Raw genomic sequence first — 22525 nt, 5'->3', positions numbered from 1 at the left:
AGGGCATTGAGGGCGTTGGGCAATTACGGTAATTGTGAGCGGTTTGTAGCCCCACACAACTGAGCTGATGGGTGTTTAGGGACTGAATCCCTGATGGTGACTGTGCACTTTGTGTGGTGTAGATGTTTCTACCATACCAGGGGTCCGGAGGGGAGCTGGCCCCGTGTGAAGTGACCAAAGCAGCCCAGCTAAAAGGGTCCAGATGCGGTCTAGTTGGGCTTTGGAGGCAAATAAATCTCATGCCTACACACACACACACACACACACCCTTCTCCCTCCTCTCAGCACAACCCACAATGTACACCATGTACCCCACAATGACTTTGCACTTTTTTGGCTGCATGTGTTTGCCATTAGTCCACAAGCAAAGGTTTAGCACCAGAGTGGGCGGGTAAAATAAAGGGGAGGGGCCCCCGTGTTTAATGGCAGGGCATCTGTTGGAGGCTTGGTGAAGACGCAATGTCTCCAGTCAATAATGGTTCGCCTCTAAGGGAGGTCAAGTTTCTGGTGTGTGTGTGTGTGTGTGTGTGTGTGTGTGTGTGTGTGTGTGTGTGTGTGTGTGTGTGTGTGTGAGTGGTGTGTAACTAAGCCCCCGGGACTCTATACCTATGGGGCTCAGTAGGCTTTAGTGAGTGTAAAAACCCCACAGCCCCTGAAGAGACTGTGCCAATAGATCCAAGGCTGCGAGATGCTGTTTTTTTGTGCCTCACTCATTTTTTAGCCGCACTCAGCTGGAGTGTCAATCAAGCCCAAAGGGCCAATGGGAAGTGGGGTGGATCCACATGTTTAGCATTGAGCCTTCTGAACTAACCAGAACCAGACACACTGACTGACTCTAACAGAAAAACATTGCATCTCAAGAAAAGAACATGTGATATCATTTACACACAATCCACAATCATTTACTCTTCAATCAGACAATGTTCTCTGTGCCGTTTAGCGTGTAACTAAAGAGATTTGTAACAACTATTATTATGTTTATGTTTATGTTTATGTTTTTGTTGTTGTTATTGTTGTTGTTATAATAATAAGAAAGTGTAGTAGGCTATATGACATCATGTTGTTACATGACTATAATATTGATACAGTAGGCACCTGATGCAATACTCTCATAACATTGTGCGGGTGCATGTCTATGTCTGCAGGTTTTCCCAGGATGCTCTTTCCACTCACTGGCACCGTTGAGCCGGGACGTGCCCATCCTGTCGTGCGGCGGGCTGGCCAAGCGATGGCTGGTGCCCGGCTGGAGGATGGGTTGGATTCTTATCCACGACCGCGGAAACGTGTTCGGCACAGAGGTGAGACACGCAAATTTGTAAACACACAAAGTCATACATGCATAGGCGTGCACACACACACACACACGCGCGCGCACACACACGCGCACACACACACGCACACACACACGCACACACACACACACACACACACACACACACACACACACACACACACACACACACACACACACACACACACACTGTGGACAACTTTTCTTATGTTCCTAATACATTAAATTCCATCCTCTGCCTTCTTTGACTCCCTACACCAGATCCGTGAGGGTCTTGTTAAACTGAGCCAGAGGATTCTGGGGGCCTGCACTGTTGTCCAGGGGGCGCTAGAGAGCATTCTGAACAACACACCGAAGGAGTTTTACAACCGAACCATCAGTTTCATCAAGGTAGGAATAGTATCCTCCTCCCTGTCACAACTACACTTTGAAACCCCCCACACAGGCTGCAATAGACTATTTCTTTATAAATGATGTATCATTTCTTTATTATTTATGTAATGAATTTATGTTATTAATATCTCGCTCAGTTTTTACCTCACCTACTCTCAATCTTATTTTTCAGTCAAACTCTGAGATCTGCTACTCTGCGCTGTCCACCGTTACTGGGCTGACTCCTGTCATGCCGGCTGGGGCCATGTACCTTATGGTAGGTCTGCTGTGTGTGTGTGTGTGTGTGTGTGTGTGTGTATGTGGATCTGATTATTATTGATCAAACTGTATGTAGCATGTAACTGCAAAGATTATACGTTTGATAAAATGTTATAATCTGATTCAGTTAACAAGTTCATTTGTGTGTGTGTGTGTGTGTGTGTGTGTGTGTGTGTGTGTGTGTGTGTGTGTGAAGTCACTATTAAAACCACAATAACTTAGACAAATGCGTTCGTCCTGTCTCTGTATAGGTGGGGATTGATATGAAACACTTCCCAGAGTTCCAGAATGACGTGGAATTCACCGAGCGCCTGGTGACAGAGCAGTCTGTCTTCTGTCTGCCTGCCACAGTATGCATCATTTCTTCACCTTTCTTAGATTTTCTTAGACTTCCACATCTTATATAAGTGATATAGTTAGTGTTAGCTAAGTCAACTGACTTTGAGAATGACTCCCTGAGGGTGTTGGGGGTCCCCCTTTGGCTGGTAGGTCTAGCAACAATCCCCCACCCCCGAAACTACACCCCCCCCCAAACCATGCTTCTGTCCTATTCAGCAATTCTTGTATCTGTTCCCCCCACAGCCGTTCGAGTACCCGAACTTCTTCCGCATCGTGGTGACGGTTCCTGAGGACATGATGGTGGAGGCATGCGACCGGATCCGAGAGTTCTGCACCCGCCACTACAGACCTTGTAGCGAAGACAGCAATGAAATCGACCAATGAGAGAGCCTAAGAGAGAGAGAGGGTGGGAGTGGGGGTGGGGGAAGCTAGAGAGCTGGATACTGTCAAGCACACAGAAAAAAGGGATGGAGGAGAGATGGAGAGATAGAGAAGAGACAAGGGAGAAATGAAGAGAAAGGGATTAGGGTCTAAATGGAAGAATGATAGTGACAGAGCTCAGTCTAAAAGGATCGGAAGAGTGTGTGTGTGTTGCACTTGAGTAAGGTTTGAGAGAGTATTGTTGTTTTCTCTTCAGAAACCCAAGATTCTGTCCAGACCATGTATTTATAATTTTTTGTACAGCCAGTGTGGGTCTGTCTTGTGTAAAGCCATTTTCTGTTTTATACTATTTGTAATTTTTGGCCATGTCATTGACAACAGATTCCTTTATTCCATCCGTATAAAATTACACCAATATATTTAAGGACAATGTCGTAGTGCTTGACTCCAGATGTTAGTTCAGACACATCTGTTTCTATATCTAACATCCAACATTCAGTCTAGGTAAAACTCAGTTATCATATTAACTATGGGCTTTGCTTTGTATATTCTTTATGTTTGCTAATTTGATGCATGCTCTCCTTGATAGTAGATTTACAGTATGTCATGCCTGTAAATTTACCCTGATGTTATCGTGAGTATTTGTATGTAGTTATAGTTTTTCACTATGGAATGAAGAGAAAAATATTTAAATAAAATAGATACGTGAAAGATAAAAATGTTTTGCAAACAATACAGTCATTGTATATAAATCTTTCCATTTGAATGTCTTGTTTATTTCATCACAGTATAAAATCAAAACGTAGGAACTTCAAACTTGCATTTTGTTCTATTATCTCCTCTTAGAGAACACAAGCAAATAAAGAACATTTCAGAGACATTTAAAAAAGTGCCAGTGTATTTTCCCCTAACTGCTGTCATGATTGCTTACACACAGTACGGTGCAGGATACAGTATATGTGTATGATTACATTTAATTTCACCACAGCACGCACAAGGACACATACACATTATACAGTTACCTTCTGACATGAGCTTCAGAACCAGCCTGGAGGTCTCCTCCACATGTGTTTCCTATTGAAGCAGATGATCACTGCTTTGGCCGACTTCCTTTTACTTTTCCACTGGCTGAAAGGTATTACTGTAACAGCTTTCTGTAGGCCTAACCCATTTGCTCTAAAGTCACAGAGAGCATTTCCATGAGAAGAGTTCTATATCCAAAAATCCACTGTTACACTTGCAAAAAAGGCATTCTATCAAAGCTTTTTTCCACTTTCAAGTCTCTTCTCAATCCTCCACCACTACCATCAACTCACTGTCAGCAGAGGAATTTGCAACATTTTTCACTGAAAAAATTGCTCAAATAAGTGCTCAGTTTGATGAACCTATAAGGAGGGCTTTGCCTTGTGTTGTGTAATGTGTATGACATTGGACTCTTTCTTTCCTCTTGATGAGGAAGCAGTCTCTCAATTGCTTCATGTCTTTTTATGCTTTACAACATTAGGAAGATCAGACCTTATCTGACACAAGATTCCACACAACTTATTGTTCAGACCATGGTCATCTCCAAGCTGGACTATTGTAATTCACTATTAGCTGGCTTACCTGCTTGTGTAATAAGATCATTATAGCTGATTCAGAATGTGCACGCCTGGTCTTCAATCAGCCAAAGAGGACGCATGTAACTCCTCTCCTAGTTACTCTCCATTGGCTCCCTAGTAGCCAGAATTAAATTTAAATCTCTCACTTTGGCCTAAAGGACACTGACTGGATCTGCTCCTATTTAATTCAATACGTATATCCCCAACCGCCCACTGCGGTCTTCTGATGAGCGTCTGTTGTGTTGACCAGTCATAAACACTAGGTCAAATTGAAGACTCTTTTCCTCAGTGGTTCCATGTTGGTGGAATGAGTTGCCCAGTGCTCTCCGTTCCTGTGATAGTTTTGGGTCATTTAAGAAGGGCTCTAAAGACATTCCTGTTCAACATGCATTTAGTTCTTTAAGTGCTTCTTATGCGTTATGATTTGTCTATTGTTTTATTTCCATTAGGCTCTTGATTAATTTGACATTATTGTTTATTATTGCTATTCTCCTTAATGTAGTCTTACCATGTTATTGTTATTATACTTTTGATTGAATGGACATTATTGTTTAATATTGCTTTTTTCCCCTCATTTTTCATTGCTTATTTTAGGCTATTGATTGAATTGACGTTGTTGTTTATTATTGCTATTCTCCTTATTATAGTTTAACCAACATTCTAATCTGTTCCCTGTTCAGTTTTTAAAATATTATATTGTTTTTTGTATTGTATTCGTTTTGTATTTGTATGTTGCTTTGGACAAAGGCGTCTGCCAAATCCCATAACCATAACTATAACCATCCAGACAAAGCTTATTGCGCTTGTGCAAACATAAATGTCCCTGGAGACATGATAAGACAGTTCATTTCACAGCTTTAAGTAGTATTATGCTTCAATGGGAGAGTTAACAAAAACTGCCAAGTCATTTTGTGAGTGGTTCCATGTTCTTCTCTGCAGCTTCGCAGACTGATGCTGGATGACTAATAGTATACTGACATCTACTGGTAGTTATATGCATTGCATGTAGTGTTTGTAGCAGACCCTAAAAAATACATAATTTGTATTTTTCACACACACACACACACACACACACACACACACACACACACACACACACACACACACACACACACACACACACACACACACACACTCTTTATGTGAGTCATTAATAAGGTAACAGGTCTACATGGCTCACATACTTTTACAGGTCTTTCCATTTATTACACTCAGCACATTAAGGATAAACAAAACATCTCCGTCTCCATATTTGCATGCTCCCTATAACGGCTGAAACAGAGCAGAATTATTTTTACCTCCTTTTTTTGCAGCCCCCCTAACTGCATCCCCCTGACCACATTCTTATGAACATGGCCTAAACTTCCAAATACCAGGGTAACTAGTTTACAGTTGTATCCAAGTTGGTGAATGAGATTTATCAATGGTTGATATTTCAATAGTTTGGAATAGTAGCAAGTGTCCATATACAGGTCAAAACAGCAGCCCACCTCAACGATAAATACAGATTTCATAGCCTCATTTACAATTGCAATGTCAGGTGTGTTTGTAATATTTTTTAAATAGTCACTGTCAGATGTGTTATGATGGAACCAGTTATGTTTTACAGTGTTGTGCTTGTAAATCTTGCTGTCATGTCCTGCAAATCCTTTGCAACCAGATCAACCAGACGGTCGTGTCTGGCCACATACAGTCCTTTGTAGTTGTAGCATCCGTTTAGTATGTGAGCAACGGTTTCATTTTCTTGCTGAGTTGGGTGTAATATACAGTAGGGTTCGTGCTTTGATGGGTACCATGTTGCCAGATTGTACCTAGTTGGGAGACACTGTAGTCACACACACACACACACACACACACACACACACACACACACACACACACACACACACACACACACACACACACACACACACACACACACACACACACACACACATAATTATATAAAGCAGAAAAGTTTTAAATGTTTTAGCTCTATTTTGCTCCATATGATTGCATTTGTGTGTGTGTGTGTGTGTGTGTGTGTGTGTGTGTGTGTGTGTGTGTGTGTGTGTGTGTGTGTGTGTGTGTGTGCATTTAATAGTATGCTAGTATGTGTTTGCAAGCAAAACAAAGACACCCATATGGATGTTTGTACTTTCGTTTTCCCGCCCATAATCCAGGAACCGTCAGTTTTGTGTGAGAGTCGTATGAAACAGTGACACAGGGAACAACTGCTGCATTCAGCTTTTTATTTGAGCTTAGCATAGGGAAGTTGGGGAATGTCAGCAGGCAAAGTTGTAAAGGTCACTTCCTTCTGTAAAGGCAAGCATTTTACTCCTATACACACACAACACACACACACACAACACACACACACACACACACGTGCGTGCGCACGCACCTTGTTAGGTTGAATTATTAACCCAAGAGATAAAGAGAAAGACGAACGAGACAGAGTGATACAGTTAAGACGGGAAGGGGGCGGATGAAAGAGTGTCAGGAAGAACTAAGAAAAGGACAACAGACAGGAGAGAAGTGTGAGTGTGGTGTCAGTGTTCTGGAGTGTGGTGTCAGTGTTCTGGAGTGTGAGTGAGGTGTCAGTGTTCTGGAGTGTGGTATCAGTGTTCTGCCACTGATATTGTACTGCACTGTAAAGGCTCAAGATGGAAGAAGACAGCAGACAAGGCAGAAAGATAGAGCTCAATGATGGGAGACTCATGCCACTGCTTGGACTGGGGACATGGAAGGGATCAGTACGTACACACTCTCTCTCTCTCTAACACACACACACACACACACACACACACACACACACACACACACACACACACACACACACACACACTCACACACACACACACACACACACACACATTCACTCATACACATACAAACACACAGTATATGTACTGTATCTGTCTCTCTCTTGTTCTCTGTCTCACACACAGACAAGCACACACACACATACACACACACACACACACACACACACACACACACACACACACACACACACACACACACACACACACACACATTCACTCATACACATACAAACACACAGTATATGTACTGTATCTGTCTCTCTCTTGTTCTCTGTCTCACACACACACACACACACACACACACACACACACACACACACACACACACACACACACACACACACACACACACACACACACACACACACACACACACACACACATTCACTCATACACATACAAACACACAGTATATGTACTGTAACTGTCTGTCTTGTTCTCTGTCTCACACACAGACAAGCACACTTTGCATGATGTCTCTGCCTTTTATCTGTTCCTGCTGCAAACTGCATTTGAATAGTTTTGCAGTTGTAGTAGTAGTGCACCTGCTAACTTATATATTGTCACTATTCCACGTTTACAGTATTGCAACTAATTGCAACTAATCTTTCGAAATTATGAATGTAAATTAATTGTGATATGCATGTGATTGAAATGGCATCTGTCATTCAGTCTTATCTAGAAGGTAATGTGATATTCTTCATTCATCATTCATCAGAAAGTTACTGATCAGATTTGCCAAGCTGCAGCAGAGGCGGCCATTGCGGCTGGTTACCGTCACCTGGACACAGCCTTCAGTTACCAAAACGAAGTCGAACTGGGCAAAGCCATCCAGAACAAGATCAGTCAAGGCATCATCCGCCGAGAAGACATGTTCATCACCAGTAAGGTGGGGCAGCAACACAAGGCCTTTTAGATGCTACCTAGCAACACAAGCTAATGTAGGGTTACTATAGATGTGGCTCCATATGTTTCACAGATGAGCCAGCGTAAGGTTGAATATTAGTTACAGAATCTTCTATCTTCTCTTCTCAATAGCTGTGGTGCACACACCACGCCTCAGGTGACATCCCTCTATGTCTTAACAAGACACTGAGTGATCTACAGACGGACTATGTGGACCTGTACCTTGTGCACTTTCCTGTGGCCCTGAAGGTACCAAAAACGCGCACACGTACGCACGCACACACACACACACACACACACACACACACACACACACACACACACACACACACACACAGAGCATGTGCAATACACATAAACACACACACACAAACACAAGCACACAAGCACACACACACATACACATACCACACACACACAGAGAGATACACAATCAAGTTCAAATTCAAGTGTAACCTTTTATGGAATCAAAACAACGCCAATAATATTTTGTACCCGTGAAAAGATATTCACATGTGTAATTTAATTTTGCAGCTGTATAAAACAATTTGTGCTTGTGCACGGAAGGGCCAGCAAGTCGGTGTGCAGCGCTGATTGGCTAGTCAGTAGGCGATGCAATGTGCTGATTGGCTCATAAGAAACGCAGAAAAAACACTGCAAAAATTCGTGTCTGTAAAAAAGTTGTGTAGCTTTGTACATCCAGTGTTGCACACAAACGATGGATGTCATGTCACACTTTTTGTCACACATGTTTTTGTGCACAAAAAAAATTCCACAGTTACAAAACAGTTCTACACATGTGCAAATCATATCCTCGAAGACCATTTCGCGCATGCACAAAATATTTCTACAAGTACAAATTTTCCGTGCACAAGCACAAATTGTTTTACAATTGTTTTACAGCTGCTATTACACATGTGAATATCTTTTCTCGAGTACCAAAATATTATTGCCGTTGTTTTGATTCCATAAACCATATCCATACCTCCAATACAGAGCTGATACTTACTGGAAGTAGCATAATCTATAGTTAAGAGTAAACTAGAAAGAAAACCGCACATGTCAAGACCGACCTAGTCTTTAAAGGGTCAAGACTGAGTCGAGACCGAGACCGTTGGTTTTTAAATGCAGCCAAGACCGAGTCAAGACCAAGTCTTTGAGGAGGCAAGACTGAGTCAAGACCGAGTCTTTAAGGAGTCAAGACATTGAGACTGACCAAAAAAAGAGTAGATATCCATAATTTACTTACATTTAACATCACCCAAGTATTATATTCAACAGTTAAATTCCCAGAGGGTAGAGTGGAGATTGTTGGCTATAGGAGCAGTATAGCACATTGTCTACCAAACTTCTTTTCTGAACAATACTTTAAGACTAGGAACTCAGCTTGAGTCAAAATGTTGAATGGCATGATGTCAATATTTCATTAAAGTTGAAGGTTTTGAGATGTGGTTCAAGTGACCAAATTTAATAATTGCAGATTGCTCACTCATCTCGTCAATTATTACAATCAGAGGCACGCATAAGAATGACAGATTATGTCAAAACCGCTACTTCAACCCTTTCCAGAATAACTGCTGTGCCGTTTGGACAAAGATTGTATCTCTTAAAACCTTTGCACTGCACAGCATAGCACCATGGGATATAATTTAACGCCAGTCAATATTATAATTTTTATTAAAATAAGAATATCTGTAATGGTGGATATTTTAGAATATACTATGAAATATACACAATTGCAAAAAAAATGGGGGGGAAGGACTCTAAAATTATGAGTGCGCCTCTTTCCAATGTAAATCGAGACAGAGTCAAGACCGAGTATTTTTGCTTTCAATTCCGAGACGAGACCGAGTAAGCAAAAAATGGTCTCGAGAATGGACTCAAGACCAAGACTTCTAATAATGGGATGACAGGTCAGAATATTTCCAGGAATCTCTGACCTCCCATGTCTCTTTCCTACAGAGAGTGGATGACGAACTCTTCCCCATGAAGGACGGAGAGATGCTCACAGCTGATATTGACTACATAGATGTGTGGAAGGTCAGACCCTTACTGTAACTTACTGGAGAACACATTAGGAGTCCTTTTTTCAAATTTTTTTTTTAATCTGTGGAAAGGGCACATTATTTTGAATTAAGATTCCGGAATGTTCTGATCCTCAATCTACTGATCTGTCAAGCTCCAGACAAGTGAATGTGTGTGTCTTCATCCAACCAACGCATCCGTGTTTCTTGTGTGTACATGTTATACTAGATTGGTATGGTGTCAGTGTGTGTTCTCTATCTCTATGTACTTGTTGTGTCTTTAAGGTGATTTGTATAAATGTGAATTTTCCATGTGTTTGTTGTATATTCCATCTGGTTTAGTGTGAATACGTGTTGGTGTGCTCCATGTCAAGCGTATGTCACTCCATGTCTGTGGGTGTGTTGTGTGTTGTTGTCATGTTTATGAGTCAATGTTGTTCCATGTCTGTGTGTTTGTTTTGTGTTTTGGTGTGTTTTGTGTGTGAATATTTGTTGTGTGTGTTTGTCTGAAAGGGAATGGAAGCTCTGCAGGTCTCTGGGAAAGTGAGGAGCATAGGAGTGTCCAACTTCTCGGCTTTGCAGCTGGAGAGACTGCTGTCCATGGCAAAGGTCCCCCCTGCTGTCAATCAGGTGCATCTACCGCTCCTCTACACAGTCCAAATCCAGTTAAATGCATTCATATTCAACTCAGTTTGGCAACCCTATATCCATCCATCAAAAGACGGACATCATCATCATGTCTTAATTAATATACATTACTTGACACATCTTTTAGAATTGATTTGACATACCATTGGAGTGACATGGCAAGTTGTCAAAATGATGTTATGACAGCATAAGATAGCCTACCATCCATGTACATGCCATGATGTCTTCTATAGCTGGAGTGAATGTATTCAAGAATCAACAGTACAAAGTATACAACTGAGGACAAGGAAGACCTACTAAATTATTGCGGGGCACACAAAAGGCAAATGTGACTACATGAACACTAACTACACACTGACATGTGCATATGGAACTACAAAAACACAGACACATTTGCACCTGTCTGGTTTGGGAAAATGCAAATTCAGAAAGTTTGCATTCAGACATTTCCTTAAGTGCAAAAACATTGCTTTTGCCTGTTAGTGAAAGTGAGGATGAGATGAGATGAGACAGAGAGAGAGAGAGAGAGAGAGAGAGAGAGAGAGAAAGAGAGAGAGAGAGGACACATTCAAGGCAGGAAGACACCAGGATCCAGCTGAGATTGACCACATCAGTCTGAGACACCAGCACACATTTAATCTGATATGAGACAAAATATACAGAGAAAGAGTAAAAGGTGCAATTCATCAATCATCTACAAATAAATAACACATCTCCCTGCTAGACTCTTGAAGCAATGGCTGGAATTGTATATGACTTGGTACACACAACTTTGTTTCCAAGAGTCTAAAGAGCCAAGAGTATGTATGAACACAGGAGTTTTTTTTTGGGTACATAGACACACAGAGACGGAACAGTTAGAAGACTGCTAGGAGAGCTGAATTCAACAAAAAGTGTATTGGGTTAAGAGAATCGGAGAATTATGGACTGCGGCTTTAAATCAGAGTGACTTTTCTCTCCTCTGTCACTTGGCCTCCCATCCTGTGTAGGTGGAGTTGCATCCGTACCTGGTTCAAACTGACCTGATTGAGTACTGCCAATCTAAGAGCATTGCCCTCACCGCCTACAGTCCCTTTGGAAGCCCCGGGAGGCCACCAGACCAGTGAGTCATCACCTCAGCAAAACAATAATGTTACTGACTGACGGCCCTTTTGTTCAGTGTGCCCATTGGTGTAACAGCCGGGCTTCATAAAGTACATGTCCTCCCATGTATTGGTTCTACCTGTGCACTTATTTCACTAATTAGCTTACCTACCTGGCTGCGGAGTTGTGCCAATTAGAATCAGCTGGTGTAATGAATGGTTGGAGTAAACATGTGGCAGGACTTCTATTTTCTGAAGCCGAGTTGAGTGTGCCTCATCACTCCACTTCCCTGTTTGCTCAGTCATGTAAGTGGTGACTGATCAAGCTTTGTTGTGTCCTTTGGGTGGCTGGCTGACATGGATCATACCATACTTCATGACATTATGAAAATAAACAACCATTTCTCGCAGAAGTGACTGTCTAGTGATCTAGGGAACTAGCCAACTCAATAGGCTCATTTAGAAAGCATTTCAGTTGCGGATGGAGAATATCTTGTTCATTTGTAATGGTCTGTCATAACAGATTTTTTCATTTTGTGTAACGCTCTCTTATAAACTTGAAATTTTCATATACAGTATCTGCTATCAACTGACATAAGTCTAATTGATTCATTGGCTGGCTTTCACTTTCTAGATGTTTCTAGATGTTTAAATGCCTCTGTCTCTCTTCCTTCTTCTAGTCACCAGGGAGACACTGATCCAGAGAAGCTTCTGGAGGATCCTGTAGTGACAGACATAGCAACAAAGCATAGAAGAACCCCGGCACAAGTCAGAGTTCCTCTTCTCTCTTCTCCCTCCAGGAACTGCATAGCAATAAGATCATTAAAGGGACACCAGGCAACGTTTTTGTGTTAATTACTCATCTTCGTAAGTCGGTTTATGGTTAAATGACTCATTACAGGGCGAATGAAGACTCTCTCGCCCGCCCCTACTGCCTGTAGGAAGAATATCCTGCTTGCAAGTTCAGTGTATCGTACCCGCCGACCGAAGCAGGATCAGTTTACATCCTGCATCCACAGCACAGAGGCAGGCTAACAAAATGCTAGAGATTGTTGCTAACGTGTGTATAATGGCAGAGCCGGCGAAGAAGCAGCGAAAACCCTTGACGGAAGATGCAAAGAAGAGCTTCAGACCGAGCGAGGGGAAGTTTCGTAGAGAAAAAGCATCAGGCTTGCCTGGTGTCCCTTTAAGTCCTGAAGTTGTTTTAGGGGCCCTGATTTAAATGATTGGCAAAGAGCAAAGTCACTCAATGAGCAAAGTGTCTTGTGTATGAACTAAAGCCATCATGTGGCGTGTGGGAGCATTGAGCTGATCCACCGATGTTCCAGCTTAGGATCTTGCTAAATTAGCAAATTAAATTAGCAATAAGATTTTTAGACTTTGCACTTAGCCCACAATTTAAATTACGGACCTTGGAGTTATGACAATCAGGGATACTGCAAGTCAATCGCAGTGACTAACAATGACTGGATCATTGTAATCAGGCGGAACTGGAAGTCAATGAGTGAGACAGAGGCTGCTCAGTTGAAACAGTTAATGTGTGTCCATTATATGCTTTTGACCTGTCAGTTTACAGTGGCCCCTTGAAAACAGAGATCCTCGGCCATCCTAACTAAGTTCAAAATCTTCCTCTCTCGCTCTGCGTCTCAGGTGCTGCTTCGGTATCACATCCAGCAGGGCATCTGTGTCATCCCGAAGAGCACCAAGCCCAATCACATCCTGGAAAACACCAAGGTCAGACCATACCTGCACCTCTGCAAACGGACTCCATCTTTGTCCTCACTCAGAGCTTGAGGCACACTTTAACAACTGTGTGACTGTGTTTATGAATACTGCTTGAAAAGTAGTATAATGTTATAAATTATAATAACTATTGTTTGAATTATTATGATTTGAACTTGTGCAGATCTTTGACTTCACACTGGATGAGGAGGACATGAGTAAACTGAGAGGACTTAATAGAGGGTGGAAGGCCTGTGTCATTGATGCGTGAGTGTCTCTTTCTCTCAGACACACACACTCTCTCTCACACACTCTTATTTACCAAACACGCTTCAGGATCAGGGTCTGAAGCTCCAATGGTCTCCTGTGTACCCTATGTCTGGTTCCTTTCTGCTCACACTCAAGGATGAGCATTTTTCTGCTGTCTTTGGTACAGACATGCTTACATACACATATAATACATACACAAAAAATGATCTTACTCTATAACTGTATTAGGCTATGTTTACTAGGTGTATTGTTCGTAACGGCCGGCGTCCATTTTATATTATCATGCTATGGAGTAGACCGTGTTTTCAAAAAAGTCCTCAGCTTCTTTTAAAAATGTGATCAAATGCTCTTTTTCTGCAGCTTCAGTTTTTAAAGTTGAAAAATGTTCAACTTCTAGCAGAGAAACGCTCTACGTCACGCTGTTTTTTGACAGCTGACCAATCACAAGCGGATAACCGAAAAAGACACTTCCGGCTGCTTTTTGGAACAAAAACGATGGCAGATTTTTAAAAAATTGAAAAAAGCGGTCTGCACAATTTTTCTTGTCAGAAAAAGTAGTCAAATCTGAACATACCCTTATTTAAAGATATACTATGCAGTTTCAGGTAATTTTGGTGACTGTAGAGTGTAGAGCACCCCCTAGAGTTGTATTTTACTCTGCAATTGTAAATAGTCTACTTCTCGTGGCTTGTTCCCCCTATACACAATGAAAATGCTTTTGTTGTTGAGGCGAAGGATTAACAACAGGCCAAACTATCTCCAAAGAGCCACCAGTATATCTACTGACAAGGTAATGTTTCACAATTCTCGCGAGATGTCGTCAGGTCGACTATTCTTGAAGTTGCCTGGCTGGTTCTCTCGTTAGCGACTCGCTACGGCTATACTGTATGGCTATGCTAAGTGAACGATTCCCCTATTACAAGTTCGTTTACCATCAAATTGGCTTTGTAAAGGTTATATTAAGGTGAAAATCTTGCATAGTGTACCTTTAACTAAAGATTAAGTTACCACTGAGTGTTGAGATACTAAGAACTGTGATTTCACCTGCTAGGCTGAAGTCTCACCCATTCTACCCTTTCAACTGAGATCTGCTGTCTGCTGACTACCTGACCATTGATCTGCAGGACTGTTTGCTGCTGCCACTATCGGATTTTGAAATCTTCAATCAGGGCAATTAGACTGATTTGTATTTTGTGTGAATTGTTTACATACATTGTGTCTACGGTATGTGATGTGAATGTGACATTTTCTGAATCCTACTGTTGATGAATGAAAAATGAATTTATTGCAAAGAGCTGTACATGTCCTCATTTGCCCCAATCTGTTCAAATTAGCACTAAAGTAATGAAAGTGATTATGACGAAAAGAGATTATATTTATTGATACTCTGAATTAAACAACATTATAAACCTCCCAGTTGGAACCCAGGAACATTACAAAACACCGTCCAAGGTCAATATTTAACAAACCAATGGCAATGACTAATCGTAGTTATTTTTAAAGCAAACACAATCTGAAGTCCGAACTGCACATGAAAAGGATAACCTCAGTCCATCCAGTTGTGTTCCTATGTGAGGGGTCTCCTACTGACCCTCCCCCTGCTGTGTCCAGATCTGCCCTGGGGTTGGGAGGACAGGGGCGAGGGTAAGGCTGTGACGGGGCACACACACGCCGTTGCGCCAGCGATGTGCTTGGGCAGATCGTGCCCCCTGGCCCAGTAGCCGGTGTCCGGGTGGAAGACCTGCGTGGTGTGGGAGAAGGCCAGCGTGTCCCAGCTGTACCCGCCCAGCACGTAGATGCGTCCCTCCCACACGGCCACGGCCGCCTCGCTGCTGGCCCTCAGCAGGGGCGTCACGCGCGTCCACTGCTCGCTGCGTGGCTCGAACGCCTCCACGTCCAGGATGTCGAAGCGCTCGATGCTGTCCTGGTGGTCGTTGCTGCCACCCAGCGCGTAGAGGCGCTCGCCCAGTGCTGCCATGCAGTGCCAGCCGCGGGCCATGAGCATGGGCGGCCGCTCCGTCCACGCGTCACTCTGTCCGCCGCCAGTCTGCGGGTCGTAGCTCAGGAAGTCACGGCGGTAGGGGCCGATCTGCATGTCATGGCCACCAGAGATATAGACTAAACCACTGTGCACAGACCCTGCGTGGCCATAGGTCAACCTGCAGAGACAGAGAGAGAGAGAGGGAGAGAGAGAGAGAGAGAGAGAGAGAGAGAGAGAGAGAGAGAGAGAGAGAGAGGGAGAGAGAGAGGGAGAGGGAGAGGGAGAGAGAGAGGGAGGGAGGGAGAGAGAGACAGACAGAGCTGATGAGAGCGCCACAGCTGACTGTATCAACATCCTCACAGAAACATCCATGCAGAAAGTAGGACATCCAATAATATCCATACATCCAATGGAATATTCAGTCAAATCCATGTATATAATATCACAGAAATAGGACAATGCAATTGTCAGTGCCACAGGAACACTGGATCCAGGTGAAATCCTCACTTTGGCAGGTCAGCCACAAACTCCCAGTAGTCCTCGGCAGGATGGTACACTTCCACAGAGGACAGGGCTCCGGAATCATTCCTCCCCCCGACGGCTATCAGACAGTCCACCACAGCACCCAGGTAGAAGTCCACACGCCTAAGGTTCATGGAGGCTGCCTGGACAGGTTACAAGATGGGGTCAAAACAATGGGGTAAGAATGGTGAGAGTAGTGTCTGGTGTATGGAAAACTTTCAAACGGTTTTGTGTCCATATTCAAAATTGTTTGACTTAAACAATAACCTTTAGTCAAGTGTTCAAGCTTGTTTGCTGAGAACCAACTATCAGACGTGTAAAAGTCCAGCTTCAGAGAGTAAAAGTCCTGCCACATTTTTGTTCCAAGCATTCACTTCACTTGATTCTAATCAGCACAGCTCTTAAGCTATAGATATTAGAAAGCTATATACCGCACTGGGCTCCAGAACGTACGTAAATAGCACCGCCATCTTGGTGGGGGCAACAATCACTGGAGGCCAATGGAGAAACAGGTGTCTCTGATTTGAAATCTGACAGGTGTCTCTGCCAACAAGTGTTGCCCATAGACAGTAAGGTATTGCACCCAGCAATATGGCGGCCTCTTTTACGTATGCCACCTAATATAACTCGACGGACAATGCGGTATCTAGCTTTCTAATATCTATGTCTTAAACCAGGTAGATCAGGTATTTAGTGAAATCACCTGTGTTAAGTGCACAGGTAGAACCAATACTGTACATGGCAGGACTTTTACATCTCTGCACCTACTCATACTGCTTGTGTGTTTTCACAAACATTTGCAGTGAACTCAAGGCTACAGAAAAATAGTTTGGAAACTTACCAGAACCATTGTTTATTATTTTGAATGCACCTAAGATGGATATTTGAGACTCCTCAGAGTTATTGATATATAGAAGGATATCAAGCAAGTGAGAAACACACTACTTTCCATCTTAATTCTTTCACACAAACATACGGGTATTTGTGGGCATTAATCACTCCAAGGATGTATTTCTATTGTCTATCCAAAGTAAAGTCCATGTTTCGAAAAAGTTAACTGATGGTCAAATCAACCAAAAATCCGACATTGTTTGCACCTCCATGTGGTCTGTGACCTAAGTTTGTGTGAAAGAATGCTAGGCCTAAGGATGATCAAAGCTTAACCCTACTTGCATAATACTGTTTTATGAGTGAACATCCCATATTGATACTGGGACACAGGGCCTTCTTCAGCATCTGGCCAATAAGGAGTACAAGGACAGAAACCCAAAGGCAAGGATCCAAACACTGACTGCAGGACCCACCTGAATCCAGGTGTTGCAGCGGGGGTCGTAGCGGTACAGCAGGTTACTGGCCGTGTCGCCCCCGTTGTCCCGCACCGTGCTCCCCCCAGCGGTGAACATGAACCCCCCCAGCACGGCCACGCTGTGATGGCTCCTCTGGGCAGGCAGGTGCGTCTCCACCTCCCATCCGCCCCGCTCTCCCCCGTCCTCCTGCTCGTAGCGCCACACCTCGGCGCTCAACTCGTCGCCCCTCTCAGACACCTCGCCCCCGACCAGCAGGAGGCACTCTGTGGCCCCCCGGAGCTGGGAGCGCGGGGTCTGGAGCAGGGGCTGGGCACTGATGCGGGCCTGGTAGTTCAGGGCCTCCTCCAGCAGGGGCTCACAGTCGGCCTCCGGCGGCAGCAGAGAGCGCACCGCTGGTAAGGCCCACTCGGCCAGCGCAGCCGCGGGCATGAGCGGGAAGCGCACGTGGGCCAGCAGCCGCCGGGCATGTTCCGTCCGCTCGGGCCCGTGGGCAAGCCAGCGGAGGGCGGCGCGCAGCATTGCCTGCTCGCTCTGCTGCTGCACGCGCTCGGCCGACAGGTAGGCGGCCATCTTGGAGGCCGGCACGTGACTCAGGAAGTGTGGGGAGACCGAGAGTGAGGCGAAGCGTTCCAGCACAAAGCGGTCCACGAAGGCGTCCAGGCGCTCCAGACTGTAGAGCAGAGCCAGCTTCTGCAGGTAGAGGAAGTTATCAGCTGTCACCTGCGCCTCCAGGAACTGGCAGCAGAAGTCCACAGCGTGCCACACCTGTAGCAGGTGCGCTGTCTCCAGCACGTGCTCGATGTTGCCGTCATCCAGCAGCAGCTCACCGCTGTACAGGAAGTCCACCAGCGCCCTCAGGCCCTCGTAGGACGCGCCCACCAGCTCCACCTCCTTTTGCTGTGCCTCCCGCATGCTCAGGGTGAACATGGCCTGCAAAGAGAGGGATGACAAGGAGCTAAACTCCAACTAGCATCACAACAAATATGGTGACTTACTTATTGGAAGGTGAAAGTGATGATGGAGCAACTTTCGGAGCTATTCTTTCACACAAACTTACGTCACAGACCACTTGGAGGTGCAAACAATATCGGATTTTTAGTTGACCATCAGTTAACTTAGAAACAGGCACTTTACTTTGGATAGACAATACATCATAGGAGTGATTAATGGCAAAAAACATACAGGCGTTTAAGGGCGTTTTTGGGAGGTAACCAGGTATGCCATGCTGTTGGAGGTGCAAACAAACACTGCATCGCCACTGAGATCACAAGGGTTATAAAAGTATTTTGTCGTGTTTAGTTGTATAATGAAAGCAGTTTTTATAGCTATCCATGTGTGTTCACTTCTGGTTTCTTGCTGTCAATGAACTATAACGGGCTATTTGACGTCTTTAGAACTGAGCATACCGGAGGTGTCAAAAGTATGTCTAGATTTTTTGACTGTTTCGAAGTTAAAGTGTATATGTGAGGTTAAAAAACATTTTTGACAAATGAAGAGACATGAAGCAAGATAGTAGTGAGTAGTGGTTTTTCTTGCAAAATCAACTTTATATACAATAGAACAATATTTACAGTTATTACAGGGCTCTTCACAAGACAAGTAGAACGCTCTATTGGCTTGAATGGGATTTCCCAAAGTTCTACGGTAAAATATATTCATGTAATTACCGCTGCAAACATATAATTACCGCTGTCAATGGCAACGGGTTTTGTGCTTCTGATACGTCTTCCATATCACTACGCAAGGACTGGAACTTCATTCAAAAGTGAAAGCAGACGGTTGATCAGCTGTGTTCTAAAGAATGTTTGATTCAAGTTCAGCGTGTGTTGATGCAAACTATTTGTTTCTCAGCAAATGCCACGATGAACGGTAACAAATAGGCTAGGCTATGTAGGCTAAAGTCATATCGGGGGGAGTTTATTATTTCGTTTTGGCAAGTAGCCGTGTAAAAAGCGGGATAATGTATAGAACGCCGGTCATTACTGGGAAAATAAGTCCCTTCAGGGCGAAACAAGACCCCTCTGCTGCGCGTCGGGGTCCGGTTCACCCTGTCAGGACTTATTTTTCCAGTAATGACCGACGTTCTATACATTATCCCTTACTTATTTTTATAACTGAATTTATGAACATTCCAGGAAACATTCCAGACCCAAAGATGACCTCATAAGAGGGAGGTTTTTACACTGATGAGGCCAAAGACATGACTTCATTCCAGTATGTCATGCTAGAGTCTACTACCTGCCTGACATAAAAATAAAAAATATTCTGATAATTTTTTTCTTTACTGGCAACCATTACTGATCTTAAAATGTGATGAAGAGGATATGGGTAGGTAGCAATGCTTGAAAATGCCAGTTGTGTCACTTGCCATCACATGAAGGCCATTATATAGCCTACACTAAGTAGAATCAGAAAGCAACTCATTAGTCTGTGTTCAGCCAACCATGGGCATATATGCTTCCTGCTTTAGAGACCTGACTATAAAACCATCAGTGTATATGGGCTACCACACATTTGCTCTTTATCCATCTGGTTATCAACTAATGTTAGCTATAGACAGACTATTAATTTGCTTACTGATTCTACTTAACTTGTTGTATATGAAAGCCTATGTGATGGAAAATGAAACAACTGCCATTTTGAAGCCATGATACATACTAATAGTGATCCGATCCTACTCACAGCCCTAATCAATTTCTCACTGATGGCCATGATTTAGCTAAATTTTGTAGCCTATTCGTCTTTACTTTGTCCCTGCCAGTCAGGCTCATGCTTATGAACCACTGGTATGTCAGAGGACATTTTTGACCTTATCAGTGTAAAAGAAAATGCAGTTAAAACCCATTCTCCCCTATGCTCAACTTTGCTGGACTCCCTCTTATGATGTCGTCACTGTGTCTGGAATGTTCATAAATTCAGTTATAAAAATAACTAAATATTGTTCTATTGTATTTAAAGTTGATTTTTCAAAAAAAAAAAAAAAAAAAACACTAGGCTACTCACTACTATCTTGCTTCATGTCCCTTTACTTCATTTGTCAAAAATGTTTTTTAACCTGTATGCTCTTTAACTGATCGTGGTCTGTGATGTAAGTTTGTGTGAAAGAATAAAGGGAGTAGATGGTTTTACATGCCGCTAGACACTGGAATATGACAAATCCATAACAGTGGTGAAAACAACCTCTTCATTCCTTCCTCAAAAAAACAATTTTTTGTCGAAAAAAAAACGAAAGCCAGTAGCCTACCTGGAAGTATGGACTGGAGACGGCAAGCAGGGCTCGGTGCGCGGGGACCTTCTGCTCATCTGCCACCAGCACCACGTCACACAGCTGCCCATGCTGGCGCTGTTCATTCAGGCCATGGAGGAGGCAACTGGCCCGCTCTTCCCAGCGATAAACCAGGCGCCCGGGTGAAAAACGCTGCATGACATTGACACATAACACAACTAACCCCAATGCCATGACATGGCCTTACATGATAAGCTTGAAAATGCAAAACAACACAGAGGTTTTTAAAAGGACACCAGGCAAGCCTGATGCTTTTTCTCTACGAAACTCCCCCTCGCTTGGTCTGAAGCTCTTTTCCTTTTCTTTGCGTCTTCCGTCAAGGGTTTTCGCTGCTTCTTCGCCGGCTCTGCCATTATACACACGTTTGCAACAATCTCTAGCGTTTCGTTAGCCTGCCTCTGTGCTGTAAACTGATCCTGCTTCGGTCGGTCGGCGGGTAGGATACACCAAACATGCAAGTAGGATATTCTTTCTACAGGCAGTAGGGGCGGGCGAGAGAGATCATTCGCCCCGTAATGATTCATTTAACCATATACCGACTTACGAAGATGATTAATTAACACGAAAACGTTGCCTGGTGTCCCTTTAAAATGATAAAGCCTATAGGCACCAACCTTGGATGATTCACCTATCCCATGCTGGCGAGACGTTTGACTCGGCCCCTCCATGTCCCCAATCTGGAATATCGGACAAAGCAACATTAGAGATGGGGGAAGTCAATTTTGTGTAGGCTACGCTGCCATGAAGTTAACACGAACACCATTTTATTTCCATCGAGTGCCGCCTCCTACGAAAAGTTCAAATAGCCTAGTTAAGACATAGGCCTACTAATCTGACGATACCATCTAAAGGCCTCAGTGTTCTGCTCGAAGAAACACAACAAACAAACATCACTGTCAATAGTTCTGTTCTCTCCTCTTCTCCTCCTCCTGACCGATCATTATGCAAACCAGTAGCCTACAACTTTTGTTTGTCGCTTTTGCCTCCATATACACATTCTCAACAGTAGCATATCTTTGTAAATCCATTAGGCCTACCAGAACGTCATCTGCTGTTGGAAGACATAGCCGAATCATTGATTTTTTTAGTAGGCTAAACAAAATATCTAGGCTAGCCTACATGTTGTTGTGGAACAACCACTCTTCTTCTATGTTAAATTCTATTTACTCAATCTAAAGGAATTCCTACAGCGCCCTCAAGAGTGTAGGAATATAGATGGACCGAAGGCAATTCTGACATTCATCAGGTGAGCTCACTTGCATCATATCATGAGTCTTGCAAAAAAAAACACACACTTACATCATCACTGTCATCACCTCACATACATACAGCACACTGCTTGCTACAGTAAGCCTCCTCTACATACTTGCTGCACACTGCCCCCCCCCCCCTACATACACAGCACATTGTCTTCAGGATCTTCAACCCACATCCTCTACATACTTACAGCACACTGCCCCCACCTACCCACACACACACTACACACACACAGTCACTGCTCCACTCCCCTCCCGCCCACACACACATCTTCACTGTCATCACTCACATACATCATACATACTGTAGGCTACTCTGCTTGCAATAGTAAGTCTCTTCACCATACTTGCAGTACACTGCCCCCCCCCCCCTCTCCCCTACAGCACATTATTTCATCAGGAAGCTTCTCCAACACACATCCCCAACATACTTACAGCACACTGCCCCCCC

The 22525-nt window shown here is 43.6% G+C and overlaps 3 protein-coding genes across 4 annotated transcripts in view; 2 read left to right on the top strand and 1 right to left on the bottom strand.

Moving 5' to 3' along the window:
- tat (tyrosine aminotransferase) overlaps nt 1-3473 on the top strand; it is an 8950-nt gene extending 5477 nt beyond the window's left edge. For both annotated transcript variants that reach the window (XM_076302056.1, XM_076302064.1), the window contains 5 exons: nt 1146-1298; nt 1553-1681; nt 1857-1940; nt 2194-2292; nt 2525-3473. In XM_076302056.1, the coding sequence (XP_076158171.1) occupies nt 1146-1298; nt 1553-1681; nt 1857-1940; nt 2194-2292; nt 2525-2665 (606 nt within the window). In that variant the 3' untranslated portion in view covers nt 2666-3473. The remainder of the gene's footprint in view (nt 1-1145; nt 1299-1552; nt 1682-1856; nt 1941-2193; nt 2293-2524) is intronic.
- Nucleotides 3474-6719: 3246 nt separating this feature from the next.
- LOC143105932 (aldo-keto reductase family 1 member B1) lies at nt 6720-14997 on the top strand. Its single transcript, XM_076270078.1, has 10 exons — nt 6720-6998; nt 7789-7959; nt 8109-8225; nt 9939-10016; nt 10514-10630; nt 11638-11750; nt 12411-12498; nt 13381-13464; nt 13637-13719; nt 14774-14997. The coding sequence occupies exons 1-10, from the start codon at nt 6909-6911 to the stop codon at nt 14805-14807; spliced, it is 975 nt and encodes a 324-aa protein (XP_076126193.1). The 5' UTR covers nt 6720-6908; the 3' UTR covers nt 14808-14997.
- A 79-nt stretch (nt 14998-15076) lies between these two features.
- klhl36 (kelch-like family member 36) lies at nt 15077-21955 on the bottom strand. The gene is made up of 6 exons (XM_076270067.1): nt 21856-21955; nt 21433-21495; nt 20777-20950; nt 17530-18462; nt 16211-16368; nt 15077-15881 (listed from the first exon to the last, which is right to left on the bottom strand). The coding sequence occupies exons 1-6, from the start codon at nt 21892-21894 to the stop codon at nt 15290-15292; spliced, it is 1959 nt and encodes a 652-aa protein (XP_076126182.1). The 5' UTR covers nt 21895-21955; the 3' UTR covers nt 15077-15289.
- Nucleotides 21956-22525: the final 570 nt, after the last annotated feature.

Source organism: Alosa pseudoharengus, unplaced genomic scaffold (assembly GCF_046254945.1).
Source record: "Alosa pseudoharengus isolate Yale_2024_CS ecotype anadromous, Long Island Sound unplaced genomic scaffold, YU_APseudo_1.1 YU_APseudo_1.1_scf_10, whole genome shotgun sequence".
NCBI classification, from domain to species: domain Eukaryota; kingdom Metazoa; phylum Chordata; class Actinopteri; order Clupeiformes; family Clupeidae; genus Alosa; species Alosa pseudoharengus.
Note: the sequence above shows the minus strand (reverse complement) of the source record. Positions and strands in the feature narration are given on the sequence as shown.

Coding starts and splice junctions, on each gene's coding strand:
- LOC143105932 (XM_076270078.1), top strand. CDS start 6,909: ATGGAAGAAGACAGCAGACAAGGCAGAAAGATAGAGCTCAATGATGGG. Junction 7,960..8,108: donor ACATGTTCATCACCAGTAAG/GTGGGGCAGCAA, acceptor TCTTCTCAATAG/CTGTGGTGCACACACCACGC. Junction 8,226..9,938: donor ACTTTCCTGTGGCCCTGAAG/GTACCAAAAACG, acceptor TCTTTCCTACAG/AGAGTGGATGACGAACTCTT.
- klhl36 (XM_076270067.1), bottom strand. CDS start 21,894: ATGATTCGGCTATGTCTTCCAACAGCAGATGACGTTCTG. Junction 21,496..21,855: donor CAACAGCAGATGACGTTCTG/GTAGGCCTAATG, acceptor CCGATATTCCAG/ATTGGGGACATGGAGGGGCC. Junction 20,951..21,432: donor GGATAGGTGAATCATCCAAG/GTTGGTGCCTAT, acceptor AATGTCATGCAG/CGTTTTTCACCCGGGCGCCT.